Source organism: Leptinotarsa decemlineata, unplaced genomic scaffold, assembly GCF_025532065.1.
Source record: "Leptinotarsa decemlineata unplaced genomic scaffold, Ldec_3_MD MMD2_P_RNA_scaffold_14, whole genome shotgun sequence".
In the NCBI taxonomy this organism is placed as follows: domain Eukaryota; kingdom Metazoa; phylum Arthropoda; class Insecta; order Coleoptera; family Chrysomelidae; genus Leptinotarsa; species Leptinotarsa decemlineata.
Window position 1 is genome coordinate 403,282 of NW_027412528.1, and position 26,817 is coordinate 430,098.

The 26,817-nt window shown below is 38.0% G+C and overlaps 1 protein-coding gene across 1 annotated transcript in view; it reads left to right on the plus strand.

Moving 5' to 3' along the window:
• The window catches only part of LOC111505336 (cadherin-AgCad1), a 129,441-nt gene that overhangs the window by 42,241 nt on the left and 60,383 nt on the right, over positions 1-26,817 (plus strand). The window contains exons 12-17 of the mRNA XM_074176293.1: positions 761-977; positions 4,155-4,336; positions 4,419-4,600; positions 8,711-8,879; positions 12,206-12,371; positions 16,381-16,513. Coding sequence (XP_074032394.1) covers positions 761-977; positions 4,155-4,336; positions 4,419-4,600; positions 8,711-8,879; positions 12,206-12,371; positions 16,381-16,513 — 1,049 coding nt within the window. The remainder of the gene's footprint in view (positions 1-760; positions 978-4,154; positions 4,337-4,418; positions 4,601-8,710; positions 8,880-12,205; positions 12,372-16,380; positions 16,514-26,817) is intronic.

Here is a 26,817-nt window from a genome sequence, read left to right on the forward strand (position 1 = left end):
GTATTTATTTGCAAAGTATTCCTCTTCTACTTTTGTCCTGATTGTGAGAAAATAGATATAATTATTATCATAATAGCATCAATAAAACTGTTGATCAATACTTTTGATAAAGCCAGGAATTTTTCTCCACCCTTATACAGATAAATGGCAATGAAAAATGTGACAAATAATTCGATTCGTTGATTACACATTCGATTATTTATCACATTTCATGAGTAGAATTCACTGTATGAATGTAAGATAAACTGTTTGGTTTAATATATTTCATTTCATCCTAATTCCAAGTTTTTTGACTCATCTTGAAATTCCAACGTTAACCTAATTTTTGTGAAATTTTGAGGTTACTCTTTCATGCAAGATAATATCATTTGCAAAACTCAAGAACAGTGAGGTTTCAAAATCACAAATTTAGTATCTATAATGAATTTTTTTGTGAATTTCAGTTAATTCAATACAACATACTAGGTATAAGTAGCGTATTAAAAATAACAAAGACGAGAGTTTGCTGTCACATAGATCAGGAGTTTATAAATTGTCGTGTGGTTCATTCCCGATGGAATGGATCACACTGGAAGAATTTTCCAAGTACGCATAAAAGACCAAGAATTCTACTCATCTCCTTACAGAGGGTCCTTATGAAGTTATAAAGGGTCAAAAGTGCTAAAATTCAGTTTCATCCATTTCAAATTCGTGTTCAGTTGAATTTAACAAAATTATGGCTTTCGTTAAATATTGAAGTAATTTTATCTTTTCCTTTCAGTCATACTCTAGTTGGTTCCTCTCACGTACTAGATATACTCACGATCGACTCAAAAACAGGAATAATATCCGTTAAGTCGGACAAAGCTTTCGATTACGATACCCTCAATCCAGTTTTCGTTCAAGTGAAAGCTACAGATAAAGTGGGGCACAGTGCAACAGTTCCTTTAACAATAAATCTGGAGGATGTCAATAATAAAGCTCCCACAATAAGTTCGGTAAGATATAATGTTTCACAATCCTTTTACAAGACTCATGATTGCAAATTTTCTTTGAAAATTACATATCCCGGCAATGTATAATATTTTGTTATATTCAGCACTATTCAGTTCAATCATTCCTTTGAAAAAAATTCGATACAATTTATTCTCAGCAGCAGTTCATTGACAGTGACATTTCTATCATTACATGAAAAATGCAAACGTGAGTACATAAAAAAAATATGTGTGAAAGCTTTTTCTGTTTTTTTTTGTTGTGATCTGAACTTTTCAAAGTTTATGTTTCGTCTATCTGTATCTGTAGAGTAGAGAGGGTGAGTGTAAGCCCACAGCACTTAGACCACATGTGACCCATTGTACATACTCCCGAGGAGTTGTCCTCCTAGGTCATCGTCCTTCCTGTTCTTTCCAGGAAAGTGGACAGGTCACTGGGAGACATCTCCTTTCTATCGGCAGGTGTAGGCCAAAAATCGCTCTTATTGACGATAACTCCGGGCACACTCACATAGGCAAGATTGCATCCTTTGATTTCATCCCATCTCTTTAGGGATTGAGCATGGGTGTAACATTTGGCTAGTTCCGCAATTGTCGAAGTCATGAGGCCGTAGGTGCCACTGGGTCCTAAAATTCTTAGTCCAGCCGCTTCCTAGGTGAAGAGTCGGCATTGCGATTACCTTTACTCCTGTCGTGTCCTTTAATCCACCTCAGGATAATGTTAATATCTACCGAGGCTTTGGCTAAATCTTGGTGAGACTCTAGTTCTAGCCCTGAGCTTACACGTTGTCTGTTCAAAACTAATAGGACTTGTCTACTGTGAGTGCAGATTGTTATGTTTTTGTCAGAAATTCATTTCCTAGTTATTTCTTTTGTGGCGATTGAGATACCAGCCAGTTCTGTTTGGAGCGCGCTGGTATTTTTTCTATTCCCCACTTAAACCTTAGGCTTACTGATCTGGAGTACACTCCACATCCTGTGCCTTTTTTGGTTTTTGAGCCGTCTGTATATATGTGTATTGCGTCTGTAGCATCTGAGTCTGTGTTCTGTTTTATTTGTATTTTGTAGGGTTAATTAAACACAAACCTGGGTTCAATTGCATCACCGGTTGCCTGCAGCAGAGGTTGCGCAGTAAGCGCTTCCCGCCATAGGCCCAGCGTCAATTGACCCATTTCTACTTCGAGGTTTGCACCAGCCGTGCGCAATCGTACCATGACCATTAACGCAAACCTCCAGAGGGGTCAGACCCGTAATCCATTCCATTGCCGCGGCTGGTGTTGTTCTCATAGCTTCTGTGAGGTTTAAACAAGCCAGTCTCTGCATTTAATATAATTTTTGGATTGGCGTTGCTTGTGGAACTTTCGGTCCCCATGCAATGGCTCCGTACGTTAACATAGGTCTTATTATTGCTCATAAGCCACATATGCTTTTTTTGTTCTACTCTGTAGGTAAGAGTTCCATGTTAGCTTCCTGTCGAGGATAGTACCAAGGTATTTCACCTCTTCAGAAAAGTTTAGTTTGCTTTTGAAGATTTCGGGAGGTTTTAAGCCCGATAAACTTCTTTTCCTGGTGAAAAGGACCATCTCACTCTTCTTGGGATTGATCGACAGTGAGTGTTCCTTACACCATGTTTCTATTAATTTGAGCCCATCCTGCGCTCTATCGCACAGTGTGTTCACAACTTTGACGGCCTGTAAGATAACTATGTCATCTGCATATGCAATTGTGTAGAATCCATAATTGTTGAGCCTATTAATCAATGTATAATATTTTGTTATATTCAGCACTATTCATTTCAATCATTCTTTTGAAAAAAATCGATTCAATTTATTCTCAGCTGTAGTTCATTTACAGTGACATTTCTATCATTATATGAAAAATGCAAACGTGGGTACATAAAAAAAATCTGTGTGAAGTTTTTTTCTGGGTTTTTTGGTTGTGATCTGAAGTTTTCAAAGCTTACGTTTCGTCTACTACGGCGGTAAACATTACCAAAGGCGATGAGGTAATGGTCAAAGTGCACGAATTGGTGCTTGAGTTATTGTTCCCATTGTTTTGAATGCTGTAACTGAGATTCTGATATTTTGATAGTGAGTTGAGTTTTATCGAGTATTACTGTATTTTCGATTGAGATAATGTGAGTACCTTCTTTGCTGAGAGCATGTTCGATTACAGTTGATTTGTCGGTTTGTCCAGGTCGACAATTACTCTTTTGCTCATTACACTTCTTTCCGTGATAAATATGAGCCAGCTGTCCACAAATCAGACCCAGCCTCATTCCTCTTCAAACATCATGAAACAGATTACTCAATAAGCTCCGAAAATACCAAAACCTTTGCCACCGGAAAAACTTTCCAGCTATTGAAATTGAAAAAACCTCGACTGTCTCAACAAATGAGACGATTCACAGAGGTTAGATCATTACTGCCCGTTGCACATCTTCCAACATTTCACACCACGTTGCTGCAGGTCACACTGTCGTTTCACTACCTCGCTCACACTACCGGTACGGCCCATCTCACTTCGGAGGACAGAACCGTAGCCTGAGGACTCAATCTCTCGATCTTAGGTAGATTGAAGACCCTGGCGTCAAATCTCCAGTTCTTGAAAATGGCTTTGACGTCTCAGTTGAAACATCGAGCAACCCAAAACTTCAAACATGATTCAACCCAAACTTCAGATAATTTGACTGCTTGAGACGCAAATCTATCCGAAACCAAACACACACACACACACACACACACACACACAACGTACTCATGAGACAAATAATGTTTTTCGACTCCTTATGTATTGTTCCATCATTGATAATCGGTTCACTTATTTAAAAACCGGTCCTATTATGTCAAAGCTATATTCTTGGCTTGATGGCCATAGTCGTCATATTTTTTTATGTTCGGCGTTTCGTCTACAGCTGCAGTAGACATCATCAAAGGCGATAAGGCAACGGAAGAAGTTTTTTTTTATTTGTCCTATGAACAGATATTATAGAATTGGTTTGGGTCTCCGGATTTAGTCTATAGGAGGTGGGTGTGTGTGAGCAACAACTGGTTGCAAGAAACAATTGATATACACGGATTCAGCAACAAGAGCTAACTGAACATCTGTAGTTTCAATTAGAAGTCTTTCTCATTTCTAGGTGATGAATAACATATTCACGGAAATTTTCAAACTTATTTTTAGGGCGACCCTATCAGCGTTGAAGAAAATCAAGATAAAGGAATAGTGCTAAAATCAAATATAACAGCTTCGGATGTGGATACTACTGCTAATCTCACGGTTGAAATTAACTGGCAAGAGTCTTACGCTTTGAAAAACTCCCGTCGTCTAGACATGACAAATGATACTATTCGAAATCAAGTTGAGTGAGTAATCACCAAATTCTTTTCAAGTGATTCAAAATAAATTTATAGCAGTATTACTTGAGAATCAATAAATTTTTTTCAGGTTTCTTGATGTTGATAGTCCAGACAGGTACTCCAGAAAAATTCAAATCGATTTGATAGTGAATGATGCTACAACTCATATTTTAGCACCCGACTATGAACTTTTTGACTCCTTATACCTCAGCTTAAATGTAACCGATCTAAATACCGATCCGGCGTTCTTGGATCAGAAAAGTACTTTAGGTAAGATGCCATTGACATAAAAATAATTTCATCATTTTGAATACATTCCATACATTTTGAAGTTACCATTTACTATGTTTTTGTGTTGAATTTCATCACTTCGGACTTCCATTGTTTAATATGATATAACACGATTTGAGATAACAAATGAAATGGAAAATTTGAAACAGGATTGCTGAAAATAAAAATTATATCAAGAAAAAACACCCCAAAAAGAAACTTACAAAGGAATAAAAATAAGCAAAAAAATTAAAATTGAACGAATAAAATGATATAAAACGAAAATATCTAACTTTTTCTCATAATGAACAGTGATTCAGCAAGTTCTTACATATGCAGTACGTACAGCTTAGGATATACAACGATCCAATGACTATTGACTTAGGTCCTACCCCACTCGTTGACTTCAATTTTATGATAGAGTATTCCACCATGAATTAATGAAAAAGAAAAATAATAAGTTGTGATAGATTTCATGTACTTTTGGATGCAACTGATAACTATATAAATTTATCAGCTTCCAAAGTGTGGGCAGCTGTGTTACGAAATAGATCCCTGTTTTTTTTTCATCCTAAATGTCGTCAGGCATTCAAGAGAGTTCCATTGCGGCTCAGACAAATGGAGGATATTAAGGATGAAGTTAAAAATTCGAAGAAAGAAATTGATACCCTAAAACAAAACAAAATGATGTAGGATGAACTGAGTAGTATTAAAAATAAAATAAATGAAAGAGAGAAGAAAGCGAGCAGATAACGTTGTTATATTCAATATGGATGAATCTTTCATTACCAACAGAAATGAAAGAATTGAAGAAGAACAGAGCACAGTCAAGAAGCTATTATCACATGTAGATGAAAATATTATGAATTTCAATGTGTTGAGAGTCGGAAAGTATGAGGGAGAAAAACGCCATCCGTGAAAAGTTGTACTAGCTTCAAACGAAACTGTAAAACAGGTAATAAAATACCGTAATAAAATTACTCTCAGTTAAAGTATACTCTGATCAAACACTCAAGCAAAGAAATTACTATAAACAATCGAAAATGAAACTGAACTATCTTATTAATGCGGATGATGACTCAAAATGTATAAAATATATAAATGGTATTCCAAAAATTGACAGCAAACAGAATGAATATTACTGGAGTTATTTTAACACCTCGACAGATGTTTCGATCACCAAATGATCAAGGGAGATTGAAGAGGAAGTTTAATCTTCCTCTTGAAGATGATCACTTGGTAATCGAAATATCGAGGTGTTAAAATAACGGTTTGGTGTTGGGATATTCGTTAATACACCAAAGGTTCCAAACAATGCATCACAAGTAGCAAACAGAATGTACAAAATAAGTCAAAAAAATGATCCGGAACTCCATCAAACTAGAATATAATTCGGACATAGTATATTTAAATATTGAAAGTTTATTAGCAAATAAATCTCAACTAATAGCAGATGTTTGTTGATTCTGCTCAGTGAATCTAGAACAACAATTGATATCAACGACTTTGAACTGGAAATTAGTTATTATATACTTGTTATATGTGATTCGGACTCCAGGCACAAAGGAAAGGGAATCTGATTTAAAAAATCTGTCTGTTTCAAAATCTGTTTTTCCGTTAATCAGCTGTCGCCCCCATACGAACGACAACTCTCACAGGTTGAGAAACTTGTGCGAGCTAAGGACTAACGAAGTCTCACCTTTTAACGTGTGATTCCTAACACGGATTCGTACATTATAAAACATTTATTCACAGAAACATTTATTGGTGTAAGTTTATCACAATTACATATTGTGATATAAAGTGGGTAATAGGCAGTCCAAGTCATGCTACAGTGTTGGATCATTTGGAAAACATTTGTGGAGAAATGTTTTGTAAAAACTTTCGCACAGTTAATTTCTTATCTAACGAATTTTATGTCGAAAAGATTGGAGAACTTTCCAATGCATATGGTATATCTCAGAAAGTAACAAAGTTTACAAGAATTACTAATAACAGTAGGACCTTAAATTGTGTTTCATCACTGTAACAACTGTTTTGCATGAACCTAAACTCACGGACCACCTTTAAATATCTGTTAAATATTTTCATAGTGAAAGGGTGAATTACAGAAACAAACGAACAAAAACTGTAGGAACTTGACGGAAAGAGATTAAAATTCAACATTAATCTTGAATTTATTGATTGTAATTCTTTATTTAACAAATACAAATATAACCCAATTTTATTATAATATTAAAGAAAATTTTGAAAATATCTCAAATGAAATTGCACCTTTAAAAACAATTACTTTTTACGAAGGAGATCTGCCTTGGTATGATGGTCAAATGACAAGGTTGAGTAAAGAGAAACATTCTGCTTACAAGTTATTTGAAAGAAATGATAATAATGTTAATTGGCAAAACTATAAAAATAAACGTAATGTTGTTGTAAATATTATCAGTTGAAGAAAAGTAAATTTTATGTTGATCAGATTGGCAGCAACAAACATAAACCACGTTCAATTTGGAAAACTCTAAAAAATCAATCAATACAAAACAGTTCACTAATTATTATACTAATGGTATTCAACTTGAACAAAATAATCAAAAAGTTATCATTAGAGATAAACAGAAATTGACTAATTGCTTTGAATTATTTTTTGTAAAGAGTATTATAGACATTATTCTTGATATTGAAAATACTGGATTTACCTGTGACATTGACAACGTTGATGAAGCAGAATTGCCAACCGTAACAGAATTCCTCTACAGAATTTTTCTACGGTAGCGGCGTAGCGGATTTGAACATAAAGTAGTGGAATCCAATATATTGCTTTGCTGACTACAGCACACTCGTCTCGTCATTCCATTTGGATTCCAGGACATCGGCTGCGGATGCACATCTTCACCGGCAACAGGAGGTTGCATGTCTCACAGAGGATAAGATAACATACATTTATTTAATCATGTTATGTATAAATTACATTTATGACAAGTCAGAGAAACAGATGGGTACAAGGCATAAAGTTGTGTATAAAAGAAAAAAACAGTGTGGAGGTTTGGCAAACATTCTCCTTCTTAAAATTCTGTCTACGAACATGTTCTAAATATTCTATAGTGGAATAAAAACAGTTTTTTTTTTAAATTTTCTTATAACTTATTCAAAACGAAACTTATTCATATTTTTAATATTGGCAGGTAGTGCATTATACAATCTGAAATCATATGAGTTTTTTGTGATTTAAATACCTCCAAAATTCAATATATGATCCTATTAATTGGTTATAAGTTATCACTCATCAACAGACACAACATGAGATTACAAATTGCAGTTCGTGAGTGAATTCAAATACTTATGTTTCATCGAGGATAATCGTTCATCTCTTCATGTTCATTTTGATTAAATATATAAAAAAAAGGACTAAAAAGATATATTTTTCCTCAAGAATTTCATCTCAATTTTCGATATGCTCAAAAATTACACTATACAATTTCATAATCCAACCCCATTTTAATTATTGTGTTAGTCTTTTGTACTCGTTTGACAAAAATAAGGTATAGGCTTTACAAAAGTTAGAGAATCGTGGAATGGGGATTATTTCACAAGTGAATAGTTATACCACTATATCAAACATGTTGAGTACATTGTAGCCACTACAAAGTTTCAAACTAGCACACAACATCTCATTTTGAAGAATTATGTATATGTTGATCTCAGATTCATAACCACTTAACAAGAACGAGTAGCTCTCAAAAATTTCACCTTCCTCAAACTAATTTGACTAGTATGACAAAATCTTCATTTCATGAATGTTTGAATGAGTATACCGAACTCCCACTCGATAAATGTTTTCCAATTAAAAAAAACTCATCAACTATATAAAATCTCACCACAGTTTTTTTCTGTTTTGTAATATATTTGTTATGTTTATCTACATATTCAATCTATTCTGAAATCATTGTAATTTTTTTCTTCTAATACTATTTCATCATTTTTGTCATTAATTTGTATTGAATTACTTATACACTTTAATGATTATGTGGCATGAGTATTTTATAATGTAATGTATGTATATTAGGATGTTCCAAAGAAATAAATAAATATAATTATTATATTTCTTTCTTTCAGCCATTATACTCATAGGCATAATTGATATCAATGACAATACACCAATATTCGATGATGACACATTTAAAACTAACAGGACAGTTGAAGAAATGGCTGCAAAAGGAACTTCTGTTGGTTCTGTGAAAGCAACAGATCTTGATGTGACTAACACCGTTACCTACAACTGCACGTGAGTGATTTTTTCCGTATTTTTGATACAGAATACAAATTAACAGATAGTTTTTTTTTTTCGATCTGAAAGATTTTGTCCACCAAAATTATAGATCAAGAGGTCGTGGTTCTACTTGAGTAGAGCCACGAAATAGAAGTTATAAAGCTTCAAATCATATATATATATATATATATATATATATATATATATATATATATATATATATCGTAAGATGGTGATAAATGCTTCAAGATGATATGCATGTCCCTATACCTAAATCGTTAAGTTTTCTTAGTAAAGCCGTTTTTGTGGAAAAATAGTTATTCACGTTTTACCTACAAGCGTTGAAAATGACATTTTATTTTGTGAGTGGGGATTATTGCAAAACGAACGTCAGCAAGTGGAGCAAACTCACGAGCAAAATGAAATCACTTTCAACAAATGTATCATACAAATTTTTTTTGTATAACGTTACTGCTGATAATAAAAAGAATTATAGGATCCATGAGATTTGAACACACGATCTTTGGATCTTTACAACTACATACGCCAACTCACGTTATTTTAAGGAGGATTATTGGTTTGTCATGAAGGACTTTCTACAGTTGGATTTAATATTACCAATAGCACGAACTGCATGTGTGAACTTTTCTAAATGATTTTTTGGTAGGTGTTCTGATTCAAGTGTTTATATCAAAGAGATTTTCAATTACAGTTGTACAAAAAATGATTTGTAAAGAATTTGATTTCTAGGTAGCCATGGAAATATCAGGCTTATGACAGTTTGGTGACTTATAAATAATTGATAAATGGTTATTGACGGTGTTTCGAAAAATCGCCAAAAATGAATGCAAATATTGATTATTCAAACGAAGTTCTCATGAAATTAATTATTATACACGGACAGTGTGATCAAATCATTGCCAGAACTTGTAGAAAATTCAACCAAATGTATCCTGAATTAACACCAATGAACGAGAAGAAGTTTGTAAGATTACAAAATAATTTCCTTAACTATGGCTCCATGTTAAAAGCGTCTTCAACATTACCAAAACCTGTTACTTCAAATGAGGACAATACTGTTAACTTTTGGCATATTTTTATGCATATCCAGAAGCTTCCATTCGCAGTGCAGAAAAAGATTTAGGTGTATCACATGCTTCAGTGCAACGAATTTTGAAAAATCACGGAATGCATCCGTATAAATTTACCAAAGTTCAAGCTCTAAAAGCAGAAGACTTCGAACGTAGAATGCATTTTTGGGAACCCCTTTTGATTAATACACACGAAGATCGGGAATTTTTGTCAAAAATAATTTGGAGCGACGAATCAAAATTTACGAGGGATGGTATTTTCGATAGAAGAAATAAACATTTTTGGGCTGATCATAATCCTCATGTTACAAAAAAAGGGGTTTTCGAAAAAAATTTGACCTGAATGTTTTCTGTATTGTGGATAGAACAATTAAATCAGCTTTTATATTTAAGAAGACACACTGAATGCAAAGAGATATCTCCAAATATTAAGGACGACTGTAACCGATTTTCTTGAAAATTTGCCTTTAGAGGAATATAGGATTTCGTAATTGCAACTGGACGGAGCGCCAGCTCATTCCACCCAGGAAGTTTCCAGGAAACTTGACGAACTCTTCGACGATCGTTGGTTTAGGCGTTGAGGGCCGTGGGATTGGCCACGGAGTTCACCCGATCTCACGCCACTTGACTTTTTTTTATGTGGTGTTTTGAAAGAAAGGGTATACAGTACTCCAGTGCCTACCAAAGAAGAATTGCGACGGCGAGTAGTGCGGAGTATTGGAAATCTGGATCCCCAGGAAATTGAAAAAGCAACCACAAGTCGCGTACAAAAAAAACATTTTGAAGTGTTCAGAATGTAATGGACAACATTTTCAGCATTCATTGTGAAAATGTGATATTTTCTTTTCAATTTTGTTATTTTGAATCATCCTATTCTGTTATTGTCTGTACTTTCACATGTTTCAGCCCACAAAATCATACTTTTCACCTAGAAATGACTGATTTTTGGTACAGTTGTTCCCTGGAAACTTTGAGCCATAGTTAAGGAAATTATTTTGTAACCTTACAAACTTCCTCTCGTTCATTGGTGTTAATTCAGGATACATTTGGTTGATTTTTCTACACGTTCTGACAATGATTTGATCACTTTGTTCACGTGTATAATAAATAATTTCATAAGAACTTCGTTTGAATAATCAATATTTGCATTCATTTTGGAAGATGATTCGAAATACCGTCGATAACTCTTTGTAAATTACTTATAAAAGTAACCGAACTGCTATAAGCTTGATAATTCCACTGCTACCTAAATCCAAATTCTAAAAAAAATAATGTTTCTAAAAGAAGCGACTTTATTGAGAAAACTTGACGATTTAGGTATAGGGACATGATATATCATCTTGAAGCATTTTTCACCATCTTTCAATTTATCGAGTAATATACAGGGGGTTTCATTTGAAAAAATGAACTTTAGACTACTTTTTTGCTCAATAGAAATAATAGTAATTTTAGCATGCCCTGTATGATATGGAGTCGATTTCTTGGTGTTGTTTGAATATTTCGAGTTTGTCCAAACTATCATCAAAATATCAACTTTCCATGAATTGAGAGTACTGATGTACTTAATTTTAATTAAGGCTATGTTTTGGACCATATTTAGCACAATTTATTTTTTATCTCGAAAACAGATAGAGATAGATAGGACATTATCGACAAAAAAGTATCAAAATACTAGAGCAATTCCAAAAATATATTAATATATGGGGTGTTTTATTTAAAAAAATAAAGTTGCTAGGGCTTTTTGATGGAAGTGGCAACGCCGAAATGCTCAAAATATTTTAGATCGATAGAACAGGTAAGGAAATGTGAGAGGTGAAATTTTCAGAAAAATCATGCTTTGCGTTTTCCAGAAACGTCTAACCTACCATCGACCGTGAGTCACGCTGTATATTTATCAATTTGGCAAAAATTTCACAGCAGATCAAATCTGTAATGGAGGGCAAAGGTGATTCAGATCACTTAATGAATAGACATTGGGCATAACACTTTATACATTGCCTTGTAGGAGTAGGAAATAAGTTATTTAGGAATAATTAAGTTGCGTATCGTTATTTTTTGTGGTTTCTCTTCTGCCGCCTCCCTTATGGAATACATCCCTGGCTCTGAGTAGTAGGAAACTAGTGAGGAGAATTAGACCCCTTTAATATCATCAATCAATCCACATCATTTTGTCTTTCGTCGTTAGCAGCAATTCTTGATTAATCAATGAAGATATAACATTACATTCAAAAAGTTTCTGTCAATTTCCAGACCCCAGAACCCGAAATATGACTGGCTGATTGTAGATACATTGAAAGGAACTTTTACAGTTAAAGATAATCAACTCATAGATGCTGACACGGACCAACTTGAATATTTCAATTATACGTGTACAGCTAGCGATGACAACATGACTCACACGTCTGAACCGGTATTGGTGAGTACCTGAAATATTTTTTTTATATTTATTTTTGAAACAAAAGTTTATTTTAACATTTGATTTTATTGTTGCTGAACTGGATATCAATGCAAGTGAATCCAAAAATGTATATATAGACAGAATCGATATTCGTAATATTACAAGTATATATATACAAAGATTTTATCGAGTGTGTATGATGTACAAATCAAAAATGAAACAATTAGTGGACATAACACTCCAAAAAGGGGGGCAAACCGCGGACACGTGTTTCTGGCTATTGGCCTCATCAGCGCGGTGCAGCCAAGTGTAAAGTTGGGTAACACTTGTTGAAACACGTATCCGCGGTTTGCCCCCCTTTTTGGAGTGTTATGTCCACTAATTGTTTCATTTTATATATATATATATATATATATATATATATATATATATATATATATATATATATTATATATGGTGTAATCAAATGTGCCAAGTCACTTGAACACTTCCCATGACTATCAAGGTTGCAAGTGCTGTTTGCGTCTCCAATCAAGCGGATTATTCTTTTCTGGATGGAATTCAGCAGTTTCATAGTATGCTTGGGCGCGGAGCTCCATACATGAGAACCATACTCCAAAGAAGGTATGATCTGAACTTTATAAAACATCACACACCTCAGCAACTGCTTAGGTGTGTACTATTTTCTGGTTCGAAACAGTGTTCCAAACTTTTGAGAACCAGCCTTTTCAATTCTGGCAACATGATTGTATCAAGACATATTGGTGTACATTTAAACCCCCAACAAACTTATCTAAGGAGAAAGCGGATATTCATCTTTTTGGAAAAAATCAATGCCTGGCATTGAATTGAGCCTGGTTATTTTCACCCTAAATAGAAATCACTTCTAGATCCTCATTAAGATATGCAACCTCCAGATGTAGGTAAAGTTGTTCATCCGCCGATATCCTGGAATCCAAATGAAATGACAAGATATCTGACAATAAGGATCCCTGGATAACACTACTGTTGATGGTAAAATCATTCGAGAGATATCTATCAACGGCCACTTTCAGGGAACGTTCTTTCAGGAAGCTGGAGGGTCATACACAAAAATAATCCGACAAGCCATAGCATCAAAGTTTGACCAGAAATCTCTCATGCCACACACGGCCTTAGAAATATCAAGCGCAACAGCTCTTGACCCTCCATGTTTCTCGGTTGCGTTATTCCAAATATGGCTAACATACAATGGAAGGTCGCCTGTTGATCTTTGTTTCCGAAAGCCATATTGATGATCGCTCAAGATGTTAAAGCCTTCCAGATATTAAAGATTTTTCTTGACCTTTTTGGGAATAGGCTGAACGCGATCAATCTTCTAACAAGAAGAAAAAACCCCTCTCTTGTAAGGCAGGTTGAAAAGTCTGCAAAACATTGGTACGAGTTCATTTGGGCACGTTTTAAGTACGATGAGTGGCACTTCATCAGGACCAGGCGCCTTGTTGATATTAAACTGTTTCAAAATTTGCCTGAGTAGTCGTTATCGAAAAGTAATTTCAGGCATTGTGGATTCTAGTGTGGAAATAGTAAGTGGTGCCTTTCCAGCTGTTGCGAGCATCAACAAATCTAGTTTGGTTTTTGGCACTGGAATTTTTGCGCTACTGCCGGTAGGCGAGATTTTTGAAGGCGACAGCTTGCTCGCAATTTTTATTGAACCAAGGTTTGCCGTTAGAAGTTTCATTGAAAACGGGATATATGCATCCATGGATGATAAAATAACTTCCGTGGCTTCAGAAGCAGAGGTTGATTAATCTCTAAAGCTGAAACAAACATCTAGCCAATTTGAGATCTCAACTAAATGAGCGCATTGAAATTTCCTCAGACAGTCAAGATGTACTTGGGTCACTGATGAACTCAAAAGTGATATCGTGACTGGTCTGGAAACGTCATGAAACACTAAAAAAACTGGTGGACAATAATTGATTGACTCAACGAAAAAGCTAATGAGTATCCCAGATGAATACCACCAATACTACAGGGTGACAATTCGAAAACTCACAATGGCTATATGTGAGCAACGAAATAAAATATAAGAAATCGCTGAAAAAAACTTCCATAATAGAGACAGCGAAACAAAATGATGTAATAGATAATGTGTTTTCACTAATCACCTCGTCTCCAGCCACCCCAACTGTAAAGTCTTAAACGACAATCCCCTATTTGTGATACCTTATCCAGAAGCTCCTAAGAAATGCTCTTCAGTGGTACCCTAGAAAGCTACAGTCAACGTAGTAGTTTTTGGTTTATTGAATAAAACACTATTTTATTTAAATGAAAATTTTATTTTCTACTATCAATTTGAGAAATATTCAAAATGATTTTCATTATTTTCAAGACAATAAAGTCTATTTCCAGACTTTCAACGTAAATTGGCAAATGTTTTTCTGGAAATAGCTAGGTATTCTTATCTTCGGTTGCTCTATCGAGCCAGGTTCCGTCTTCAAAAAAACAGAATTTTAGGTGGTCCCAAAGAAAGAAATCAAGAGGAGAATGGTCCGGGGATCTAGGAGGTCATTCAATAGATAGATAGAATAAATATCATCTAAGCATTGTCCAACTGAAACTACATAATGAGGAGGTACCCATCCTATTGAAAATGTGATAACTTTTCTTCCGAACATAAATTGCGGTGTATGTCTCTAATTCATGGACTATCCGAGGTTCAATATATCTTTCTAGCATGTGAGCATAGATTTCGCCATTTGAATGGCGAAATATATGCTCACATGGCCCTATAATTGCATTTCTCAATATACCAACCCAAACATTAACCGTCTCTATACATATAGTCGTGGGTTCTCGTCACTCCACTAACGACCGTTTTGTTCATTTGCGTGCCCATTTAAATAAAAAGTACACTCGTCACTAAAGCAAATATTTTTGATGAACCGAGGTTCTTGATAATTCTAGCTGTCATAATTTCACAAAATTCAATTCTTCTGTTGAAGTCATCGTCATCAATTTGTTGAAAGATTTGCATTTCATGTGGATGAAATTTATGTAATTTGAGTGCTGTCCTCACATATTCGCAAGATAATCCAGTTGCTGTAGCTGCCTGATGAGTCGATAAAATATGATCAATTACAAACTGTCCGAATACTTCAATTTGCGTCGCTTCGTCCAGTCATCTTGGTTGATCCTTTTTTTATTTGTGACAGTACCAGTTTCTTGAAATTTTGCTACGAATATTTTGTTGACGAATATACACGTCACTTACACACTGATCTGCTCTAACATAATATGAAAATCATTTCCACACGTTCAGCTGTGTTGTACACAGCTACATCGAATGTAGCTTTGTAGGGTACTAATGAAGAGCATTTCTTGAGAGCTTTTAGATAAGGTATCACAAGTAGGGGGTTGCCATTTAAGAATATAAGGTTGAAGTGGGTGGGGGGCGAGAGGGTAAGTGGAATCAAGTCAGCTAGTTAGTTCATCATTTTATTTTCCCCTCCCTATTGTGCAAGTTGTTTTCAGCGATGTTTCATTTGGTTGCTCAGATATAGCATTTGTAAGTTTTCAAATTGTTACCCTGTTTGTTGGATCTGAACCAGCTATGACGGTACCCGATTCATCGGTATGTAACCAATAGAATACTACAGAAAATCATATTGTCGGGATATGTGACTTTAGAGAGGCAGCAGTATTATACAGAGAATTGAATGAAATGGACAAGTCGGGCGATTTCCAAACAGTAAAAAGACACATCAGATATTTGAGAAAGGTTCTAAGGAATTATTTTGTCACTCCCTGATGATATTTATGAATCCGTTCCCTAATATTTATTTTACAGATATGACCATGACGTCCTTTTTTCATGTTCAAAAAATAAAAAATGTGGAACACTGTAATATATTTCAGAAGAAAATGTAAGAAGTCTTGTCACCTATCATAACAAATCTTACCTATCATATCATATCTATCATTACCTATCATAACAAATTTTACTATAAATTTTGAATGCCGAACTGAGTCTGTTATTTTTCAGGTTGAATTCTACATTCTTGATAGAAATAACAAGATTCCTAATATAAATGAATTTGAAGAAATTCACCTTCTTGAAAAACCTGATGATAACCACGTAGTGGTAAAAATCAATACCACTGATGCCGATAGAGACAGTAAGTAATTTTTAATCATAGAACCTCTTGTCATTCCAGATGGTTTTGCATATTCAGTATTACCATCATGTTGAAGGGAAAATTTCTAGGATGCCGTAATGTTGTATTTAGCTTCGAAAAAACGTCAATTGAGGTTGGACCGTTAAAGGAGCACCATATTCCCCACTGTAATGTAGACTTGAATATTCCCAAAGATGTGTATCAATCTGACTATTCCGGTGATAATAGAGGTAGTCTTAAATAGTCTTGAATATCCAATCACTACGAAATAAAACTGATGAGTTATTTACTTATCTAGAAGACTCAAATTTTCCAAATCTTGTACTACTGAATGAACATTGGCTAAAACAGAATGAGTTAGTTTTTGTCCACAATTATGCTATATTATCTGAGTATTACAAAACCATCTCATCTCATGGTGGGACTATGAAATTAGTGAAAGATTCGGTGAGAAATGAATTAGGGTTTGAAAATTGTGATAAATACAACCATTTGCTTCTTGAAAAAATGTTTGAGCTTTCTGTAGTACATTCAAAAAAGTTAAATACTGTAATGAATCTGAAGCCGGCCCTGACCGTTATCTCAGACATCAAACATATGACTCACCGCTAAAGGAATGCGATCGACGAATCGCCACGAAAAGAATAGATGAGTACCGAAACCGCTAGAGGTACCTAGAACGTTCGTTACCAATATAAAAGGTCGAGTTCCCGCTCAGAGAGGGAGTCTGTATCTAGAAAATGAATCGTGCGTTTGAAAAAAAATTCTAACTGTGAAGATAAATTAAGCGTAGTATTGTATATAAATCAGATGTGATAGTGAAATATTGTTAAAAATAAATTTGTTTAAGACAGTTAATTCTTCAATTCGTTACAATTGGTGATCAGAAGTGTATTTTTAAAATAAAATTGTGAGCGCTTGGTGGACAATCCTTGTATTACGGTGAAATTTATTATAAAACTTATTTGATCGCGCAGATAGACTGGTGATTCGTTGTGTTTCGCGACGTTGACAGTAACGGAAACATAAACTGATAGACCTTTCTCGCAAAAAATAAACTTGTGAAAATAAATAAGTGTTTCAGACTCGATTGAAATAAGTGGACGTATTCAGTTTTGTGGAAAATAGACAATAAGAGACAAAATATGTTCGAGGAAAGTGCGCCTAGTGAACTTGAAAGTCACAAGAATTGGAGGAGAGAGAACTAGATTCTTCCGGAAAGAAATCAGTACTCCAGAAGAGACCGTGAGATAACTTGATTGAATCAGCAGAAGATCCCGAAACATATGTATTCGAAGTCTCTGGGGATGATTAGAGTTCAATAATGAGCAAACTCGATGGGCTTCAACAAAATTCGGTAAGCCTTGAAGAGAAACTTCTGGAAAATTCGGTAAGTGTAAAAGATGAACTTTAACAAAATTCGAAGTGTCTGGAGGAGAAGCTTCTGGAGAACTCGAATAGTTTGGAAGACAAGCTTCTGGAAAATTCGAAAAGTTTGGAAGATAAATTTTTAGAGAATTCGAATAGCTTGAAGGAAGAACTTCTAGAGAATGCAGAAGGCTTGCAGAAGGAGCTTTCTAGTGTGGCGAGCCTACTCGAAGAAAGGATAGAAACCATCGAGACAGAGATAGATAAAATCAGGAAGGAAATGAACACAGAAGTAGAGGAAATCAAAGGCGGAGTTCAGGCAGAAATCAGCGAGATAAAGGAAACAATTAGCAAGTTGCAAAACCAAATCCAGAATTAACGATTTGGTTTTGCAACCCACCCCACACAAACGGTTACTGAAAACTCAATTCCGGAACTGAAAGATGTCAAACTCAGTTCTGAACCAGGAAAGCTCTCTATGAAGCCGCCCCAGTTCGACGAAAAAACTCCTTGGGCAAATTACCGCCGACAATTCGAAGCTGCGGCCATAGCGAATGGATGGAAAGTAGGAGAAAAGGCGGTAGCATTAACATTGGCGTTGCGTGGAGAAGCAACGAATATTCTGCAAACCCTCACGGCCCAAGAACAGGAAGACTATGACCAACTCATAAAGCATCTTGAGCTACGGTATGGACAGGCACACCTAGAACACGTTTACCATTAACAGCTGAAGAACCGCTCTCAGAAATCAGGAGAAACCCTACAGGAGTTTGAAGTCGACTTAGCTCGATTGGTCCAGGCATTCTTGGATGGACTTCGCGACCAAGAAACGAGACAGGCCTTGACGCTAGCTCATCCCAAACATCTCGTGGATGCATTGGCAAACGCTCTGGAGTTTGAGGCTGCAAAACAATCCTGCAAGAGCCAGAGCAAAGTTCGAGCTATCGAGGAAGATGGATAAGTGCCTGCTGATATTGAGGCCACCATCAGAAAAGTAATGAAAGAAGTGTAGCCTGAAGGGAAACAAATAAGATGATGGAACTGTGGGAAAATTAGACATGTGCATAGCAAATGTCCAGCTTTCAATGAATCGACACCAAATAAGGAAAACTAGAGGAGGTCGATGAGAAGGGGCAATCGTCGGCCTGTACCCAGCAAGCCTGCGTAAAAAACGCATATCTTGCTGTTCTCCAACGACGGCCGTAGACGGCCTCATCAACAACGAGCCTTGCACCATGCTGCTAGAAACAGGTGCGACTAGAACCATTCTTGGGCCAACCTTTGTCAAAACACCGGCAAGAATTGAACCGTCAAGCTGAAAGCTACGCACCGCAACATGGGAGCCAGCCACTGTACTTGGAGAACTACCAATTGAATTGGTATTGGGCAGCACTGAATTGAAACATCGTGCATTGGTGGCGGACATCGAGGACGATGCGATCATTGGAATAGACATAATGAATTCCAGAGGGTTCGAGATGGATTTTCAAGACGACGTCCTACGTGTCGGCGGAGAAGAGCTGGTGCTTCATGGAAGAAGCGAAGAGATGATTAGGGTCCTGTTGGCTGAAGACATGCGCGTACCTGAAAGGGCTGAAACCATCCTAGAGGCTCGCTTGGACGGAAGTGCGAGCATCGACAAGGTGGTAATGTTCGAGCCTAAGGTACACGATGAGAAAGTTGGACGAGGAAATGAGCCTGTTGCATGTTGATGAAGTTGTGCCGGTCAGGGTCATGAATGTCAACTACTTTCCCGTGACCTTGAAGAAAGGAACAATGCTGGGGCACTGTTCGTCCATTCCCTCGGTGATACGGAGTGTACGCAGTTCGGTTAGCCAAGCCAACAACTTGCCTGAAGAGTTGGAGAAGTTGATTGACATTTCCTCCAAGGACATAACACCAACTCACCGATCAAAACTGAGGGAGTTAATCAAGAAGTACCAGGAAATCTTCGACATTGGAGGAGGAAAAGGCGACAGAACGAATGTGGTTCAGCATAAAATCGATACTGGAAATGCCCGACCAATCCGGCAATTAGCTAGAAGACTCCCTCTTGCCAAGAGAGAGGAGGCAGACAAGATAGTCAGCGATTTGGGGAAAGAAGGAGTCATCGAACCTTCTGACAGCCCCTGGTCTTCCTTAGTCATGTTAGTGAAGAAGAAGAACGGATCGACAAGGTTCTGCGTGGATTATCGCCAACTAAATCACGTGACGAAGAAAGACAGCTACCCTCTTCCAAGAATCGACGACACCCTAGACACGCTAGCCAGCTCCACAATTTTCTTGACTTTGGATTTGGAGAGTGGATATTGGCAAGTTGAATTGGCCCCAGAAGATCGGTTCAGGATTGTGGCAATTCACGGTTATGCCATTCGGGCTTTTAATACTCCAGCATTACAGTGTATCTCGACGACATAATCGTGGTCGGAAAATCGTTCGACGATCACTTGAAAAATCTGGAGGATATTCAAGCATCTGAGGAGTTCTGGATTGAAACTCAGTCCCAAGAAATGCCATCTGTTCCAGAAAGAAGTCCGTTACCTTGGACACGTTGTCTCTGGGGAAGGAGTGGCAGTGAACGAACAAAATATCAAAGCAGTTAAGGATTGGCCCATTCCAAAAGACATACATCAGCTTCGGAGCTTCCTTGGTTTATGCACCTACTACCGCAGGTACGTGCTGGGATTTGCTAACATCTCCAAACCATTGACCCGACTCACAGAAGGGCAAATCCAGTTCCAGTGGTCTGAGGAATGCCAAGACTCATTCAAGAAGTTGAAAAGAGCTTTGATCAACGCTCCTGTTTTGAGCTATCCCCTACCGGACGGAAAGTTCATTTTAGATACGGACGCCAGCAACGTGGGACTTGGAGCAGTCCTTTCTCAGATCCAGAATGGACAGGAGAAAGTTATTGGCTACTTAAGCAAAACGCTCAGTGAACCAGAAGGCAATTATTGTGTCACCAAGTGAGAGCTATTGGCCGTTGTCAAAAGTGTAGAGCATTTCTACAAATACGTGTATGGAAGAAGATTTCTGTTGAGAACGGACCATGCAGCTCTCAAATGACTTTTGCAGTTCAAAAATCCAGAGGGCCAAGTAGCGCTGGATTGAGAGACTTCAAGAATTCAACTTCGAAATAGAACATCGAGCTGGGGCTAGCCATAAAAACGCAGATGCCCTATCACAGAGACCATGCCCCGATGACTGCTCACATTGCTGACGAGCAGAAGAGAAGGAAGCAGCCATTTGTAGAACTAGAGCTGTAGACGACAACTGGGAAGATAATAAGATCAGGGAAGACCAAGAGGAAGACCCAGATCTTGGTTTAGTTATCGGAAGAAAAGTAACCGAAGACCATCGTGGCAGGAGGTAGCAGGTTATTCACCAGCGGTTAAGTCCTACTGGGCACAATGGAACTCCCTCACCTTGGAAAACGGAGTTCTGAAGCGGGTGTTGGAGTCTGAAGACGGTGGAGAAGAAAGGCGCCAGACAGTGGTACCCAGGAACAGACAACGAGAGGTGCTCAAAGAAATCCATGATGGAGTCACTGGAGGACATCTGGGAGTAACGAAGACTCTCCAGAAAGTAAGACAACGGTTTTACTGGGTTAATTGTCAAGCCGACGTCAAGGACTGGTGTAGAAAGTGTACTGTCAGTAACGGACCTAGGATACGACCGAAAGCTCCAGTGCGCCAGTATAACGTTGGTAGTCCTTTTGAAAGAATCGCCATCGACATCGCCGGCCCGTTCCCAGGGTCCGACCTTGGAAACAAATACATCCTAGTAGCCATGGACTACTTCAGCAAGTGGGCAGAAGCCTATGCCCTGCCCAACCAGGAAGCCTTTACCGTCGCTGACATCCTGGTAAAGGAATGGATATGTCGATTCGGTGTCCCATTGGAGCTGCAATCGGACCAGGGCAGAAATTTTGAGTCCAACTTGTTCCAAGAAATATATAAACTGTTGAACATTCGAAAGACCAGAACCACAGCCTTAAATACACAGTCCGATGGAATGGTGGAACGAATGAATAAGACCATAAACTGCCACTTGTCCAAGGTAGTCTCTGACCATCCAAAAGACTGGGACCAATACCTCCACCTGTTCCTGCTGGCTTATCTTTCAGCAGTGCACGAGTCAACCGGCCAAACCCCTGCCAGTATTATAATGGGCCGAGAGCTGCGGCTTCCTTGCGACCTGAAAATTGGAACCCCGCTAGAACAAGACACTGCGGGGGAATACTATGTCTGCAAGCTTCGGCAGGGAATGGACGACATGCATGAACGAGTCCGTCTGAACATCCGGAGTGCCAGCGATAGAATGAAGAAGGCCTATGACATCAAGGCGAATGCTGGAGAATTCGAAACCGGTGACAGAGTTTGGCTGTACAACCCTAAGCGACGCCGTGGTTTATCACCGAACTTGCGGAACTCGTGGGAAGGTCCGTACAAAATCATGAAAGATTAATGACTTCGTCTACCGAATCCATAAGCCACCTCGAGGAAAGCCTAGGGTCGTCCATTTCAATAGATTGGCTCCTTATGCTAGAAATCACGATAAAGTTCGCGCCCTCAGACCACCAGAGGATGGAATGGCGTTCCAGCAATTGATGTCCTTATAATCGAACGGACAGAAGGTCATACGTGGGGTGACTCGAGAAGAGCCACGAGACCTTTTCAAGGTTCCAGTGGATTACGCACTAGCTCACTGCGTGGCATATGATCTCCAAATGTCCAAGGGTATCGCTGTGGTATTCAACAAGAAATTCGGTCAGCTCCAAACATTACGATAACAGAATCCAGAAGTCGAAGGAGTGTTACAGTTGAAGAAGGGTCAGAGAAACATCTTATACTTGGTGGCCAAAAAGTATTCTTGAGACGAACCGTCTCATGAAGATGTCTGGAGGAGTCTTACTAGACTGAAGGAAACGATGCTCGACCAGAATCTCGGGGACTTGGCAATCCCGAAATTATTCTCTGGGCTCGATAGGCTGGACTGGACACCTTCCTTTTTCAACTCAAATCACTGCTCATTGAAATTCCTTTCAAGTCAAATATTATCCTTACCGGGGACGAAGGTATTCACTTCAGTGTTAACATCGATTCTACAAAAAAAAAGTGAAAAGTTCCGAAAAGTATAGGTATATGATATAGGTTCTATTCCTAAACTGTTGTCAAAGTAATTGGGAACATACTCAGGATGTGATCCTCTTCAAACATTTTATAATTAGCTCTGATCCATTTTCAACAACTCCTTTCTCCATCAAAAGATAAAATTAAAATTTGAAAAGTACTGGCTCAGCAAAAGCATAAAAATCTCTTCTAGTAATCTACGATCGCTTAACCACAGTAAAAAAATTCACAAATAACACAGCATTCCATAACTATGTCAAAAAATACAAAAACATCTATAAAAAACTGATTAACTATGCAAAATGTAATTTTTATCAAAAAAAGATCACACAAGCAAGTAATAGAGCTAAGAGACTGGTAGAAATACTCTTAAGTGAATATTTGAACTTCGGTAATATTTCAGTCAAACAAAAATACTCATGATGCCATATTTTCATTTTTATATGAAGTGTATAGTAACATTAATAGATGGGAGATCACAGCAGCAGTCCTTTGCGATTTCTCTAAAGCATTTGACTATGTTGATCACGAGATTCTGGTCAGAAAACCTTATCTCTGTGGTATTGAGGGTATTACTCATAAATAGTTTGCATCTCATCTATCGGGTAGAAGTCAAAGGATTAAATATACAACAATATCTGACGTGTCTGACATATCTAACGAAGTACCACAAGGCTACAAAGTCTACAGAGGAGATGGATGTCGATTTTACAACTCCAACTGACCTTGTAAATTTATTTCAGGAGCGAGTCTACAGAGATGGATGTCGAGTTTACGACTCCAACGGACCTCCCTGTAAATTTAGTTCAGGAGCGAGAGCTGCGGCGTACGCAGAATCTGTTTCAGGTGAGGGAACAAACCCTTCATGAGCAGATTAGCAAACGTTTGCGCTCAAGTGATGATTCACCAAAATCAAAGGTGAAAAAGCCCTGCACGGCTGAATCTAAGGTATCGTCATGCCTTAGATTCATCCGTGAAAAAACCCTCAAATGGGAAGGTTGTCATGGGTATCAAGGTGGGAAACTTGCAACTTGACTATCCGACTACCTCATTAACAGAGCATATACTTCGTGCCTGTCCCGCTAGGGACCGAATCAGGTTTTTAGAGTTTGGCAGAACCATCTCACCATCTGACCTGAAAGACCACTCACCATGCAAACTAATCGGCTTCGTTAAGAAGCTGGGTTTATTTGGCCGAATGTGAATGGGTGTGAGCCACAATAATAACCTAACCACAAGGCTCAGTACTTGGACCTACCCTATTTCTACTCTATATCAACGACTTGACTACCATAGATATAGAGGGTAATTATACTTTATTTGCCGACGACACTACAATATTATGGCACAAAACCAACACTAATGATCCATATAATTCCATCTGCTCTGATATTTCCAAACTCTCGGATTAGTGTAATGCAAATTCATTAGCTCTCAATGTCTCAAAAACCAAAGTTTTATCTTTCAAATTCGAATGTGATTAAAAACACATCGTGCAACAAATTTCTTGGGTTATTAATTGATAATAAGTTGAAGTTTGAGGACCACATACTATCACTTAACAAAAAACTTTCATCTGGATGTTATGCTGTGAAAATAACTTCTTACGAACTAGGACAACTGCAGGTAAAACTGTATATTACTCATAAGTAGAATCACATCCAGTCACAACTAAAGATTTTTTATCGAGATGCCCAATTATGGTCTGCAAGAATTTTATGACGAAATTTATATATTTTTGTGGGTATGTTATTTTGTTTATATTGTGTTTAACCAATGTTTTCCAAAACATTTTACATTCAAAATTTTTATTTTCATTTTTATGGTAGGACTCTAGATATTTTTATTAATCTACTAGCTTATACTCTGGTTTCATGTACTTGTCTATGTTTTGTTTTTCTCAAAAAAGCAATGTTCACCAAAGCTTTGTTAATAAGAGTTCCTCTTTGGATAATAAAGCATATTTATTATTATTATTATTATTATTATTATTTCTGTTCCCCGTAGTGTGCGCTGGTCAGGCCCTATCCCCCGAAGCCCCGATACATTCGGGAGAGCGCGCCAGCATCATCAACCAATGACCACTCCCCAAACCGTGGGGAAAGTGATCATTGGGTCCAAGAATCATGTGCCCTGAACAAGCGCAGTGAGCCAAGAATGACAGCCTTCTGCATCTGTGCGGCTAAGATTTCTGCCTTAGTGCGGTAAGCCGGTATGATTTTAAGATTCGAGAGTAGAGAGAACATCATTCCACCAATAGCTCCAATAATCAGAACAACCATCTTGACAGAGTGATCTAGATAGAGTCTGCGGAGTTCGAAGAGAAAATCTCGATATTTTATCCATTTTTCCTCCTTATTTCTGACGATATTCGTCTCGCCAAGAGCTGAAAACTCCACGACAAATATCGTTTTGCTCTGGTGGTCGAGAAGGACCACATCAGGCTTATCAGCTTGTATGAGCCTGAGGGTGGGAAACGAATAGTTCCAATAAATTCGGCACTTCTTGTTCACCACAATGGATTCAATATCCCCTGGAGCGTAGGGCAACACCGGTGTTTCGTCAATACCGTAAGAGTGCCGTAGATGGTAATATAGCACTCGTAGGGCCGCGTTATGTCGATGAATATAGGCACAGACTGCTGGACATGCTGATACCAAGTGCATTAGGGTCTCAGGCGCCTCGCGGCAGGCCCTGCACCTTGTGTCGCGCATCACGCGACTGCGGTAGACTAAGGTGTTGAAGACATCATCCTGGCAAGCCATGATGAACCCCTCAGTTTCCGACTTCAGTACACTCGACCTGAGAAAAGCGAATGTCAGGCGCTTTGATAAGCCAAAGACTCCAATGTTATTGAAGAAGACCCCATGCATTGGCTTATCCTTGTGTTTCCGCAGAAGTAAGGTGATCTCTGCGGCTTTTATCTGAGCTTTTTGCTGAACAGGTTCCAACTCGGTGACAGAGTTGTGATCACCTCGTTCAGTGTCGAAAAATATACCGAGTTCATCAGCTGCCCGGACAGCTGACCTAAAGAGAAATGCTTCAATTCCTTGTCTCTCATGGTCACGGACCATGCAGAGAAGGGGATCCTAACTCCTGACGACTCTACAGGCTGTATCCAACATCATTCTGTTATGTAGACACTCCAAACTCGGAAGTCCACGTATTATTATTATGAGTTTAACCGTAGTTTGTGCTGGTCAGGCCCTATCCCCTGAAGTCCCGATTCCGTCGGGAGGGCGCGCCAGCATTATCAACTTACCCCACTCCGTGGGGTAAGTGATCAGTGGATCCGAGAATCATGTGCCCTGATCAAGCGCAGTGAGCCAAGAATGTCGATATTGTATCCGTTTTTTCTCCCCTTTTCGGACGATATTCGTCTCATCAAGAGCTGAAAACTCCACGACAAATATCGTCTTGCTCTGGTGGTCAAGAAGGACATCAGATTTATAAGCTTGTATGAGCCTGAGGGTGGGGAACGAATAGTTCCAATAAATTCGGCACATCTTGTTCTCCACAACGAATTCTATATCCCCTGGAGCGTAGGGCAACACCGGTGTCCCGCGTTATATCGATGGATATAGGCTGAGACCGCATATGCTGAACATGCTGATAGCAAGTGCATTTGGGTCTCGGGCACCTCGCGGCGGGCCTTGCATCTTGTTTCAGGAACCTCTATATCCATCACGCGACTGCGGTAGACTGAGGTGTTGAAGACATCATCCTGGCAATCCATGATGAACACCTCAATTTCCGACTTCAGCCCACTCGAACAGAGGAAATCGAAAGTCAGACGCTTTAATA